The 14142-nt window shown below is 40.3% G+C and overlaps 1 protein-coding gene and 1 pseudogene across 3 annotated transcripts in view; one reads left to right on the top strand and one right to left on the bottom strand.

Annotated features, from left to right (window-relative positions):
- LOC145352796 (formin-like) overlaps nt 1-7523 on the top strand; it is a 250617-nt gene extending 243094 nt beyond the window's left edge. For all 3 annotated transcript variants that reach the window (XM_080203148.1, XM_080203149.1, XM_080203150.1), the window contains one exon: nt 2812-7523. In XM_080203148.1, the coding sequence (XP_080059274.1) occupies nt 2812-2856 (45 nt within the window). In that variant the 3' untranslated portion in view covers nt 2857-7523. The remainder of the gene's footprint in view (nt 1-2811) is intronic.
- Nucleotides 7524-8710: 1187 nt separating this feature from the next.
- LOC145352851 (small nucleolar RNA U3) lies at nt 8711-8907 on the bottom strand (annotated as a pseudogene).
- Between the last annotated feature and the right edge of the window lie 5235 nt (nt 8908-14142).

Here is a 14142-nt window from a genome sequence, read left to right on the forward strand (position 1 = left end):
TACGCCAAATTAAAAATTCCCTATCTGTCCTTATTCTCTTCTCCCTGTCCAATAACCAATCCTCTATTTATGCTAAAATGCTACCTCCAACTCCATTAGCCCTTTATCTGACACATTTTGTGTGGCAGCTCACTGAATGCCTTTTGGAAAACCCAAGTAGACTACATCTACTGGTTCCCCTTTACCCACCCTACAAGTTTTTTCCCCCCTTTTATAAAACTATGTTGACTTTGGCTGACTATTCTGCCATTTTTCTATGGATAGAATCTTCCAGTCCTGCCAAAAGCGCATCCCAGCCATTGGTTTCCCGGTGGCATGGGATGGATTCAGTGGAAAATCCCATTGACAGTGGCGGGACCAGAAGATCCCGCTTGCCAACCAATAGTGGACCAACCTCCCTACCATCGAGATTCATGCCAGGGAAGGGGGGGTGCAGACAATCTCATCCGATATGAATTGCTAAGAGTTCCTTAAGAAGAGATTCCAGCATTTTCCCATGACTGATGTTAGCCTACCTGGCCTGTAATTCCCTGTTCCTCCCCTCTTTCTGAACTGCAGTGTCACATTTACTAACTTCCAATCTACTGGGACTGTTCTAGGATTGAGGGAACGTTGGAAAATGATAGTCAGTGCACCCACTGTCAGTGGATTCAGTAAAAAGAAAGCTTTACTTTTGGATCATCACCAGAAGTAGATTTTGGGTGATTTTTCTCCTGCGTTGACGAATTAAACCATGGGATTCTTCAGCACAGGCAGATATTGAGGCAAAGACTATAATATAATCTGAAAGAAATAGAATTCTTACAGCGCACAAGGAGGCCATTGGCCCTTTGAGTTTGCACTGATAACAATCCCACCCAGACCCTATCCCCGAAACCCATGTATTTACCCTGCTAATCCCCCTGACACTAGGGTCAATTTAGCATGGCCAATCCACCTAACCCACACATCTTTGGAGTGTGGAAGGAAACTGGAGCACCTGAGGAAACCCATGCAGACACGGGGAGAATGTGCAAACTCCACACAGAGAGTCACCCAAGGCCAGAATTGAACTCGTCTGCCAGGCACCGTGAGGCAGCACTAATCACTGTGCCGCTGTGTCACTATTTGGTTAAGCAGTAGAAGAAGTTTAGAAGAGACATTAGAATTGAATGTGAGCAGGTGGTACCAGGTAAAGGACTGGTTGAATCCACATGTAAGCAGAGGTAACATATATTACAACAGTGACTACAATTCAAAAAAAAAATCTCATTCGCTTTGGGACATTCTGAGGTTGTGAAAGCCGCAGTTACTGAAAACCTCCGACCTTAACCCGCGGCGGGGATTCTCCAGTCCTGCTGCAGTGAACGGAGTTTTGGCCAAATTCTCCATTCTCGCTGGCAGCGGGAAAGGAGTGGATAAAACCCGAGAATCCCGCCCAATGTCAATGCAAATCTTTTCAATCTTTTCTGTCTTGGATCAAGTAATTTTCCAGCCGAGAAATGCTATTGTTGCCTGATACAAATGTTACCTCTCAGTCACTCAGTTACGTTGGATAATTGCAAGCTATTACCTTGGTCTGCTGAAGCAACAGGATTACATCACTTCATCCAATATCGTTGAATTAACGTCTTGCCTCATTGTAATGTGCCGTGCATTAGACAGTTTCGGGAATGTCAGCAAGTGTTATTTGACAGATTTTCTTTGGTTACAGAGTGTTCTAGTTAATTATAGCCCTGTTTGGATAATCAAAGTAAACTGTTAAATTTTGAACTTTTTAATGGCTGTGCGTGACCAAATGCTGGGAAGGTGTGCTGATAGTGGACAGTACGTGCCACAAGTAATTAGGAGCATAGCATAGTGCCTGGATTCAGCCCACTAATAGGAAGAGTTAAAATTGACCTGGCAATTATACCATAAAGACACCTCATTTTTTAAGAAGTGCAACAAATATGCGATTTTAACCCAACTGGCTGGTGAGATTGGGGTAGAACTTTCCATTTATTCAGTCATGGGATGTGGGTGTCACTGGCTAGATCAGCATTTATTGCCCATTCCTAATTGCCCCTTGAGGAAGTGGTGGTGAGCTGCCTTCTTGAACCGTTGCAGTCCATATAGTGTAGATACATCCACAGCTCTGTTATCACAGAATCCCTACAGTGTGGAAGGAGGCCATTTGGTCCATTTGAGTCTGCAGTAGGGAGATACTGCTTGTGTGGAATTTGCACATTCTCTCTGTTTCTGCGTGGATTTCCACCGGATGCTCCGATTTCCTCCCACAGTCCAGTGATGTGCGGGTGAGGTGGATTGGAATGCTAAATTGTCAGGGGGACTAGCAAGGATAAATGCATGGGGTTATGGGCATAGGGCCAAGGTGGAATTGTGGTTGATGCAGACTTGATGGGACAAATGGCCTTCTTCTGCACTGTGGGATTCTATGAGTCTAACCATATTTTGGTAATAGAAAGACAAAATTGTATTCTGTTAAGTCACCAATGTCAACACTCTCAAAGGACTACTGATATGAAGACGTGTTGCTCCAATTTGGAATGATTCAGGGTTCTAGGCATTCCTTCCCTGGTCGTAATACAAGAACAATATGAAAAGAGCAAACAACAGATGAGTAATGAAATGTGAAGTAATTACTTTTAGACAAAAATCCAGTTTTCAATCCAGAGGCAATTTTTCAGTCTTGGATGTTAAATGTAACCCTATTCAAAACTGACCGAATGGCATTGTTAATCAAATTCATGTGGATTTTGTAATTCACAGAGAATTGAACATCTAGACCTATCAATCACAACACACATTTTTCTTTTGTCTACAAAACAGAAAGAAAGACTACGCCAAAGAGAGGCAAGTGTTACCACCAACTGAAGGAAACCAAGAAGAAATGGAATCCTGTCACCTGATTCTTCCTCGCAGTCAAAATTTGAGGATGTTTCTTGAAAGATTTATTCATCTTTGCACATCGCAGTGACACCCCACCATGGTGGTTTTTGATTCCATAATGGCATCAAAAGTGCCTCCATTCATTCCAGAAGGCAGTAATAAGTTCTTGGTTGTAGTTAGCACAGGATGTAAATGTTTTGTCCTCACACAAGTGAGATTTGGATGCTTAAGTTAAAGTTGTGTCTAATTACCATGCATCCCATGAAAATCCAGCAAGTGCATCCTGGAATCCAAAGTTCATACGCTGTTCCTTCAGAAAGATATGGGGCGGCACAGTGGTTAGTACTGTTGCCTCACAGTGCCAGGGATCCAGTTTTGATTCCCGGCTCAGGTCATTGTCTGTGTGGAGTTTGCACATTCTCCCCGTGTATGCATGGGTTTCCTCCGCGTACTCCGGTTTCCCCACACAGTTCAAAGACTTGTGAGTTAAATGGATTGGCCTCGCGAAATCGCACCTTAGTATCAGGGAGACTAGCTAGGGTAAATGCATGGGGTTATGGTGATAGGACCTGGGTGAGGTTGTGATTGGTGCAGACTTGATGGGCCGAATGACCTCCTTCTGCACTGTAGGGTTCTATGATATTGGGCAGAATTTCGAAGACACTGGACTATTTTACTGCCCCGCTCCCCTCAATCGCAATGGAGCTGTAAAATTCTACCCAGTCTCTCCTGGATCTCAATCTGTTCCAAACACTGCAAGACAGCCATTAAGAATGGATAGAAAGGTCTTAAAGCTTTAATCAAATGATGAAATATTACAGCTGCTCGAGAAGTTCACAATGATGTGATCCGTGTTTCAGTTGTGTTTTGTGTTCAATAATTCTTACTGTGTAAATCGCCACAAAATCTGTTCAACCAAATTAACCAACCTGGGGTGGGATTTTCCAGACTTGCTTGCCCCAAAACTGGAAAATCCTGCCGGAGTTCAAAGGATCTTAGTATGTTCCTCACTACCCCCGCCCTCCACCCCCATGCCCACCTCCCCAGCTCAATCCAATTCCTGTGGCGGGCAGGATGGGAAAATTCTGGTGTAAATCTATAACATACCACTCAGTACAATACACATTGGCTTCCAAAAGAATCAAGTGCATAAGGCAAAGACCCAACTTGAAAAAACATTAGCCCAAAAAGAAATGTGATTTGCACCCTAAACTCAGCAGTACCCAGTTTTGCTTTTTCTTTATCTCTGCCAAGAAGCTCATTCAACTTCAGAAAGTATATCAGAATTGATATTCGTGTTGGTAATATTGAAGAGAAGTGTCACTACCAACAGTCACATGCCACTTAACAGACTTGAACATTCACTCACATTTTGAAGGATATAAAGCAAGTCCTGAGGGTTTGGTTGCTTGCCAGAGATTGTCCCTCTGCCCCACAACCCAACTGCCTATTGTTTCCCCGCTTAAGGGAAACTGGGCTTTTGCTTGTCTCTCTCATAAACGTCCTATGACTGTTGGTCTGCTCTCTCCCTTAGCAGGACAGGACTCTGGCTTGTCTCCTGGCAACAGTGAAAGATAATGATCACTTGTAGGACCTGAGGCCTGGCAAGTGTAAATTAGAATTGTTTCATCTTGTACTCGCACTCATGAGGAGGAAGCTGCAATGTTTGGAAGGACCACATTTGCTGCAGGCAAAAATTTGTGTTAAATCCATAACTGCTTCTCCAAGATACTGCTTTGTGCAACATGTCTTCCTTTTCCCCTGATCATTTCAGTACCATTCTCTGTTCCATAAAGACCTTGAATTCACTTGGAACTTTGATCTTCTGCAAGTTCTAGAAACTATAGTTAGTGTGACAGCCTATCCTGCATCCCATAACCTGATGTCAGCAGTATTGTAGACTTACCCTAGCCTGTGTAGAGGCACTATAGTTTTTTTACAGTCCTTGCAGTTCTGTTCTGGAAATTAAATATGTAGAATCTGTAAAGCTCCGACACCCACAGGCTTTACAGTAATTCTTGTAAAATGTTCAGAAGTCTACCATTTGAATCCCTATTCAAGTATTCCAAATATTATTTTAAAATGTTTCAAAAGATTATTTGCAATAATAGTTTGCTTTCTGTGTAGCTGTAGATTTGACATAATGAGTTCTGACCAAAATAAATTAGTATTAAATGTTTGATTTAATTCTTCGAAAGAATCCTTTTTACTTCTCTGAAGTGCAGATAAAATGAATGATGAACATGGAGATGAAAATCGATACCTACATTCAGTTCATTATACTTTATATTTTACATTCCCACAACGGATTTATGTACAATTTTTTAAAAAGTTATTTTGGCATACGCCACTGATCTTAGCAAGATGCTTAGAGGAAATACAGCTTTAATTTTTTGGGAGGGGAAACGCATGGATGGCACAGTGGTTAGCACAGGTGCCTCACAGCTCCAGGGACCTGGGCTTGATTCCCGGCTTGGGTCACTTTCTGTGCGGAGTCTGCATATTGTCCCTGCGTCTGCGTGGGTTTCCTCCAGGTGCACTGGATTCCTCCCACAGTCCAAAGATGTGCGGGTTAGGTGCATTGGCATGCTAAATTGCCCCTTAGTGTCCTGGGATATATAGGTTAGTGGGGTAAATATATGGGATTACGGGGATAGGACCTGGGTTTGATTATTTTCGGTGTGAACTGAATGGCCTCCTTCTGCATTGGAGAGATTCTATATAATTCTAAAACACATGTTTTATCTTTAGCATGGTGCTGTAAAATCCAATCGATAAATTCAAAATCAGAAATTGTTTTGTTAGCTGCTGTAGTTTTACCATCCCCCCGTCCCCAACCTCACATATAAAAATAGTGATCTAATTATTAAAGGGCGAACATATGCTGCATGACAAACTAATGCAAGCGAATAGGCACGTGAAAGACGAAGTATCCATCTTTCCTTAATGGAATTGAGAAATATGGAGAGACGTAGCATTTTGCTCAGCAAAAACTTTGCTGAACAGGAACTTTGAATTTGTATAGAATGTATGTCACGTGGACGACTTGATGGCTTGATTCATTTACTAGAATTAAAGCAAGTTGATACATGGTATTTACCAAATCTTTAGAGTTAATAATGTACTTTATAGAAATGTCAATTTGGACAATTGACTATATCCAAGTATTTTTTAATCATAGTTATTTGAAAATAGAATAATTTTATCAGAACAACATAACATATGTAGGATTATAATTGTGAAGGTTTTTACTATATTGCCTTGACAGATCAAGCCAAAATTCCTGAACTCCCGACATCGTTTGGTGTCATGGTAACCATAAAGAGTATAATAGCCTCAGATTCACTCCTTCGTTCGGGTTAAATTCACTAATCTCAGACAGGGTAACATGTCAGGGGTGCTGCAGTTGTCCTTGGGCTGGCAAAGGGGGAACATTAGCCTGAGCTGCCCCTTACCATTTGCTAAATGGTGACCCCTTCTGGAATGAGAGAGCAGGTCTGAGCTCAGCCCTGATGTCACTCAAAGACGTTCCATAAGCTGCTATTGTTTACTGCCTGTGTTTGCATGTCAAATAATGACCAATTGGACAACACACTGCATGACTTGCAGTGCCCAAGGAACCCTGCACAACAACAGAAAGCAAAGTGAATGGTATAATAACTCACCAAAATGTCTTTGTTATTTTCTTTAGTACATTGAAGTTCAGTGAACAGGAATGAATGCCATTTCATAAATTAAGAGGCATGAGCAGATACCTTTAATTAATTGAATTGTATTTTTCCTTTTCATTTGTTATTATGGTTATTTATTAATTCCCTAAATGGAATATACAGTTTGTTGCTGAAAAGATATTTTTATTGATTCGTAGAACTAAAAGTCTAATCATGAGGTGTAATTAAAAGGCTATTTCTTTAAAAGTCATTAAAACGCTACACAATTGCTAAATATTTGGAGTTCTTAATTAAAGCTTGAACATTTAGTTCAAATGTCCTGAAAATAATATCAGCTTCAAGTGATATTGGAGAATCTATTTAAGTACCAAAGAAAGTAAGGGAAAAGATCTTTGCAAACACAATTTCATTCTCTGTTCTACATTGTTTGAAGAATCTAATAATCCAAGTGCATAATCACTATAATCTGTGCAAATTAGTGAACACTGGGCAAAGATTTCCTCTGTGTGACAAGTGTGGCAGAATTACAAACCTGTTCTTTTATAAACAATTTAATGATTTAAATCCACGGGTCACACAGAGAAAATAATTATCTATTGCTGAATGAGTATGTAAATGTGTACTCTGCTCAATAATACTGCTCTGTACTGCTGCTGTTGCTTTTAACTTTTTTAATGCAAACTTGTAGAATGTTTACAAAACTGGTGTGACATGTTTCAGCAGGACTAATGTTCTCAAATTCACAGAATCGGGATCTCAATTTCACTGTTGGGAAGACGCACACCTTCCTTATTTTATATACAAGAAATGTACTAGTATCCGGAAATGATGTAGCAAGCTGTACTTTGTCTTACAAGAAATGATCTTGGATTTACAACGGTCACAAAATTTCCCTACCAGACTTTATTCCTTTCCATCAAAAGCATTGTCTGTAGATGTTTCTTAATGCACTTTAAAATAAAATGATCAATTTTGCTATTATTGATGTTTATCGATTTATGCTTCTGTTTTGGTTGGCAAAGGAATGTGGATTTGAAGTTCCAAGTAAAGGTGAACAACTCTGAATAAGATTGACTATTATGTACCCATGTTTTAATGTGTACAGTGTAAAAATGTGCAGTTTGACGCATTGGCCGTGCTAAATTCTCCCTCAGTGTTCCCGAACAAGTGCCGGAGTGTGGTAACTAGGGGATTTTCACAGTAACTTCATTGCAGTGCGAATGTACCTGTGACTAATAAATAAACCTTAACTTTATAAAGATTAAATGTGAAAGTGCCTGATCAAAATAATACTTCTTACAGTATAATGTAGACAATCACACGTTCCAAGCACTCATTGAACAGATTTCCACTGTGTTGCTCAGATAATGCAAAATAAGATGGAAATGCTTTGGAAATAAACCTGAATCATATTTTTTTTTCTTCAGTGCCTTTTTCTCTTCTATAAATAATAAATACAATTTGTAAAATTGGAGTGAATGGAGATTGAGAACAACACAAGGACAGATTGAGGCCGGAATTTTACTGCCCTGCCTGCTACAGGAATCGGAGTGGCAAGGAGGTGAACCATGGAAAAGTCTGTTGGCCTCAGGCGGGATTTTATGGTCTCAGGATGAGCGCGACTGTAAAATCCCACCCTGAATACATTGAATGTATTGTAATTGCAGCTAAAAAGCAGTTTATTGAAAAGCATTGTCTTTCTTTGTAGCATAATTAGACCTTGAAAATATTATTTTTACACAACATTTTTTCACATAGTTAGTTCTGGATGACATTGCATATCAATATGCACAACTTGATTTCCTGCAAAGCCTAACGCTTTGGGAAGCATTGAATTTGCTTCCCAAAGCGAATTGCTTTCTTCACAAAACCTAAGCAAAGTAATTCATAACATCCCTACAGTGCAGAAGGAGGTCGTTTGGCCTGTCGAGTCTGCACCAACACAATCCCAACCAGATCCTATCCCCATAACCCCATGCATTTACCCTCGTTAGTCACCCTGACATTAAGGGGCAATTGAGCATGGCTAATCTACCTGACCCACACATCTTTGGACTGTAGGGGGAAACCGAAGCACCTGGAGGAAACCCATGCAGACCTGGAGAGAACATGCAAACACAAGGTGGGTCTCGAACCTGGGTCCCTGGTGCTGTGAGGGAGCAGTGCTAACCACTGTGCCACCCCACAAGAGAGCAAAGGAACACTCATTAATGACACCGAACAGTTGCTAAAAGCAAGCTGGATACCTACTTTCTGCTCAGAAGAGAACACTATGTATCCTCCTCATGGTTTGTGAGACCACACACTATAAAAACACATTTCTCTAGGAAAACATTATAGAACTGATTCCTAAGAGTATAATTGTAATAAGGTATTTTGCAGGGCACCCACATAAGCGAAACTGAGTGTTTGATATATTGTTCTAAATTGGAAATAGACTTGAAAGCTTTTTGTCTTGATTTTGGTTGGTTTCGGTGGGTAATTGGAAAGTGGCTGATTTAAGATTGTTGCTAAGAGCCTGTACCATTAGATCATCCGGTGTGTACAAGGACTTTCTGACTTCATGTCGACATTAGCGATACAAATTAGAGGCCCACAATGGGCTACTGAACTCGTAGGTGACCTGGGAGCTTATAGGTTTGACTAAAAGTTTAAGTTTTTAGCTTGGAGAAGTTCTAATATTTGAAAGCTAATGTTAAACAGAATAGGTGCATAAAGTGAAATCAGATCAGCATGCAGACTTGGCTAAACATCAAAGGCCTGTCAACCAATTCGACATTCTTTTTAAAATCCACAACACTAAAGGTAAATGCTCCAGTTGAGGCATGCTGACATCAGGTCTTTTTAATTCCAAGTATTTAACATTATTTTCTGCCATTTTGGTGTTGTCAGAACATTTCTTTTTCAATTGTGATCTCAGATCTGCATTTGTCTCCTTCATCAAAACCATTTTACTCTGTTCTGTTAATTGGGGCTCAACGAAGAGTGCTAAATGGTGGTCGCACTTTCTGGAGAATGTGATTCATTTTCAGTGATGACTACTGTAATCTAATAAAATCTGTCAGTGATTTTGTGGCTACTGTAGTTATGCGATGGATGAGTGTGTAGGTTATTCAGAATATCTCCTACAAAAGGGAATCCTTTAAGTGCAGTGATTGTTCTCAAAGATGGTTTGATTCATTTACATTTTGCATTTTTCAGCAAAACTCTGCTGAGATTGTTTTCTTGAGTTGTATTGAGAGTGCAAAAATTAACACTAAATTATTAAAAAATTAATCCTGAACACGGATGGCGCGGTAACACCATGGTGAGAACTGGTGCCTCGCAGCGTCAGGGACCCAGGTTCGATCCCTGGCTTGGGTGACTGTGCAGAGTTTGCACATTCTCCCCGTGTCTGCATGGGTTTCCGCCAGGTGCTCAGGTTTCCTCCCACAGTTTGAAAGACGTGCTGGTTAGGTACATTGGCCGTGCTAAATTCTCCCTCAGTGTATCTGAACAGGCTCCGGGGATTTACACAGTAACTTAATTGCAGTGTTAACATAAGTCTACTTGTGACGCTAATGAATAAACTTTAAACACTGATATGTACAGCAGACTACAAGAAGTACACTTACTTTCCTTGAACAAATTGACGATTGAACATGCAAAAATCTTTGATCCAATTACCAAAGAAGTACATGGACAAGCCATGGTTGATTCATAGACAGTTAGAAGATGTGTTTTGAAGTACCCTCAGTGAATGATGAGCTTGAGTCCTTTAGTCATAAATTAAGTACGTTTTATGATGGAGAAGAACCATGGGAGTGAGCAATATATTAAAAGCACAGCAAGGAGCAAATTCCTTTTGAGAGTAAAATAGAGCACAGTGCTTAGGAAGTTCGTTTTTATTTGTGTACTAAGAATAAACATGGCATGTAAAACGCTTGGAATGAAATTGAATTCCGTTCAATTACAAAATCTTTATGACGTCTTGGTTTTGCTTACTATAATTGAATGAGGCTCTGAAGACAAGCTAGCTCATCAAAAACCTGCGGTACATGCTATAAAATGGGTACAGGATTTACAATGCACAAGTTACCATAAATACATGCAGTTCTCATTATTTAATATTATTTGCTCAACTAGTTAATTGCGACTCATGATGCCTGACTGTAGCAAGCGGAACTGTCATGCATGTACTATAGAGGAGAGAAACATAACCAATTGGCTCCACTGTGTTCCCATTGAGTATAGCACTCCACAGTTGTACCAGCTTTCCAGAACCGTGCAGTCAAATAAGAACGCAATGGTTCTTCCCACCTCCTTGAACAATTTATCCTTTGTAAACCTCAGGGAGAGGTGGGAAGAAGTGCACTGTCCACACCCCCCGCCAATTGTATTTCAAGCGTTTCAGCAAAACTTACTGCTCAAAGTTGGCAAATAGTTCCCATGCATCCAACCCAAACTTATTTTGCTAAATCTTAATTTAACTAATCTTCCAATCTGCAGGGTCCAACAGTCTATTCTGTCATGCCAAAAATCACAGATTTGAGAGCATTCTTAACTAAATAAAGATTGGTGCACGGATAGGGATAGCTTTTATTTTGAAGTGAAGCATAGACAACATAATACTTCTATTCTAAAATAAAGACCTCTCTGCTATTACCAAAAAACTCATTGTTCATCGCCAACTCTTGTTTTTACTTTGTTTTTGTCATTTAGCGTGTTCTGCCTGAAGGCAGGGGGTTTGCTTATTGTAGTTGTTCCATGTCTCTCTGTCCTGTGCCAGTCTTCTCATTTTCCAAAAACTTTCTTCAATCCAAAATTGATATTCTCTTCCTTCCTCACCCTCTTTGTCCATGAAATCTATCCTCCAGATGTCTCTTACTATTCCCTTTCCTGTTAAGATGTGCTTTACCCAAACTCTGTTCCTAATTACTCAAGCAAATATCTTTTTGTTCATTCACTCTCCTCAGCACTTCAACATTTCTTTTCTATCCAACTGGACCTTTCCATTTTCTTCCAAACCTGCATTTCAAAGTTATTTAACACATTGGGCTCCTTTCTCCGTCAAGTCTAAGTCTTGCATCCCCTCAAAGCATCACTCTAAATCAAGCTCTTTATAAGTCACTTTTTGAGTTGTTGATGCAGCTTTCCGATTAGCAACTGTCTCTCACCAAGTGTGCCTTTCCCATTGATAAAAACAAAATACTGTGGATGCTGGAATCCGAAACAAAAACAGCAAACACTGGAAAATCTCAGCAGGCCTGACAGCATCTGTGGAGAAAGAATAGAGCCAATGATTCAGCCTGGACTCTGATGAACGATCATTCAGACTCGAAGCATTGGCTCTATTGTCTCGGATGTGGAGATGTCAGCGTTGGACTGGGATAAGCACAGGAAGAAGTCTCACAACACCAGGTTAAAGTCCAAATGGTTTATTTGGCGGCACAATCTTTTCGAGTCTCAGGCTCCTCCTTCAGGTGAGTGAAATGCCTCACCTGAAGAAGGAGCCTGAGACTCCGAAAGCTCGTGCTGCCAAATAAACCTGTTGGACTTTAACCTGGTGTTGTGAGACTTCTTACTGTATTCTCTCTCCACAGATACTGTCAAATCAGCCGAGATTTTCTGGCATCTTCTGTTTCTGTGCCCTTCCAATTGCTATCCTTGTTCTGATCTCTTTGTTCCACGTTCTGTCTGCAGAAATCCTTCCTGAATGCATGAATTCTTGTAGCTGTTCTTTTCTATAACATATGAATGTGTCTTGGTGATTTTGTGATATGGATTACTTTTGCTAATGTTGTCTTTTATTCCAAAATTCGTGCCTGCTGTTACTTGGCTAATCCATTAATTCTCGTAATCCATCCTCTGGCTTTGCTACAAATACTTTATCATCTGCAAATCTATCTTCTATCATTCACCAAATGCTTCTCAACTCTTTCCACAGAGTCTCCAGGTGTTGTGTTAATTATATCTGAGAGAACAAGTGAGGTGTTCTAAGGTATACTGTTTTCAGTATGAAACAAGCCTGAGACTGAATCACACTCCCACTGCGAGGGAACTGCTGGATTCTCTTCCTCGCCTCCTCACAGTAACTTAGTTAAAATGAGGATATCAATAACGTGGAGTTTTACAGATGGGAATCCACATCCCGCACATTTGTGACACCATGTACTGCTGCTCCAGTGAATTGTACTCACCATTGTTCTGACTGCTTGCCCCAGAATTTTAATATTTAACAGGAGCAAATGAAAAAGAACATTTACAATGACAAACGACAGGTAGAATATCTCCTTCTGCTAAGGGCATTAAATAAAAAGCCAAAATACAGTTGCATTTTATTATTGTGGCAGTAGTTACCACATTTTGCTCTTTATTGGTTCTGTGTAAGGACATATTTCAAGTATCTTAAAAGTTAAAACACACCCAACGGGAGAATTTAGACATTTAAGGATAACTGACATTGGATGATACATAGGAACAGATCTCTGTCCTCCCCGTCAGTATAGTAATGTACAGCAATAGTGAATCACGTAATGTTTATAAAGCCTACCCAATATTCATTGCGTCCATTAAAATAGTATGAAGATCAGGCAAGTTATATAAAGGGATGTACGACTGACCAGCCCTGCTACCATAACACTCTTTCCCATGGTTTCAGTGTGTTCCGTGTGAGTTATGTACATAAGAGCTTTTGCAATCTGCACATTAAAACTGCCTGTTGATCAATGCCTTTACAACAGATTGCACTAGACATTTAGTGGTTTGCTAATGACGCTGCTTTTCATTTCGGCATCTAAAACTACTGACACATTCAGTGGCCAGTTACAGATCATGCTAAAAATACAGCCAGCCACAATAGTCAAATGCAATGGTTCTTCCCAGGAGCAGAGAGCAGAAGTGGGTGTGAGAATGTGGATCTTTGCCTGGGCTGGGTTGGTTTTCCCACACCAGCAAACTCCTAATGCACAGAAAGCACAAGTGAGAACAATCTGCAAATTCCTAAATAAACTACTGGATACTTTTGTGAGTTCATCTATCTTTTAATTTCAGGATGCCGGCAATATCTTTTTTGTTATTCATTCGTGGGACATGGGCATTGCTGGTTGCCCTGCATTTATTGCCCATCCCTAGATGCCCTTGTTCAGAGGGCAGTTGAGAGTCAACCACATTGCTGTGGCTCTGGAGTCACATGTAGGCCAGACCAGGTAAGGACGGCCGATTTCCTTCCCTAAAGGACATCAGTGAACTAGATGGGTTTTTCTGACAATCGACAACCGGTTCATGGCCATCAGTAGATTCTTAATTCCAGATATTTTTGATTGAATTCAAATTCCACCATCTGCTGTGGTGGGATTCGAACCCAGGTCCCCAGAACGGTAGCTGAGTTTCTGGATTAATAGTCTAGCGGTAATGCCACTGGACCATCGCTTTTATCTAGTGTGGAATGGTTTTAATTAAGATCGGTGAGTTTTATCAATGCCAGAATTACCTCCCTCGTGGTCGACTGTATAACATTATGGGCAAAATTATGCAGAACACAGGCTTTCTCACTGAAACAGAAATTAATTATTAAATACCCATAACTTTCTGAACAAAAAGCTTTGAAATAATTACTTAA

Source organism: Carcharhinus amblyrhynchos, chromosome 14, assembly GCF_965287045.1.
Source record: "Carcharhinus amblyrhynchos chromosome 14, sCarAmb.v2.hapA, whole genome shotgun sequence".
NCBI classification, from domain to species: Eukaryota; Metazoa; Chordata; class Chondrichthyes; order Carcharhiniformes; family Carcharhinidae; genus Carcharhinus; species Carcharhinus amblyrhynchos.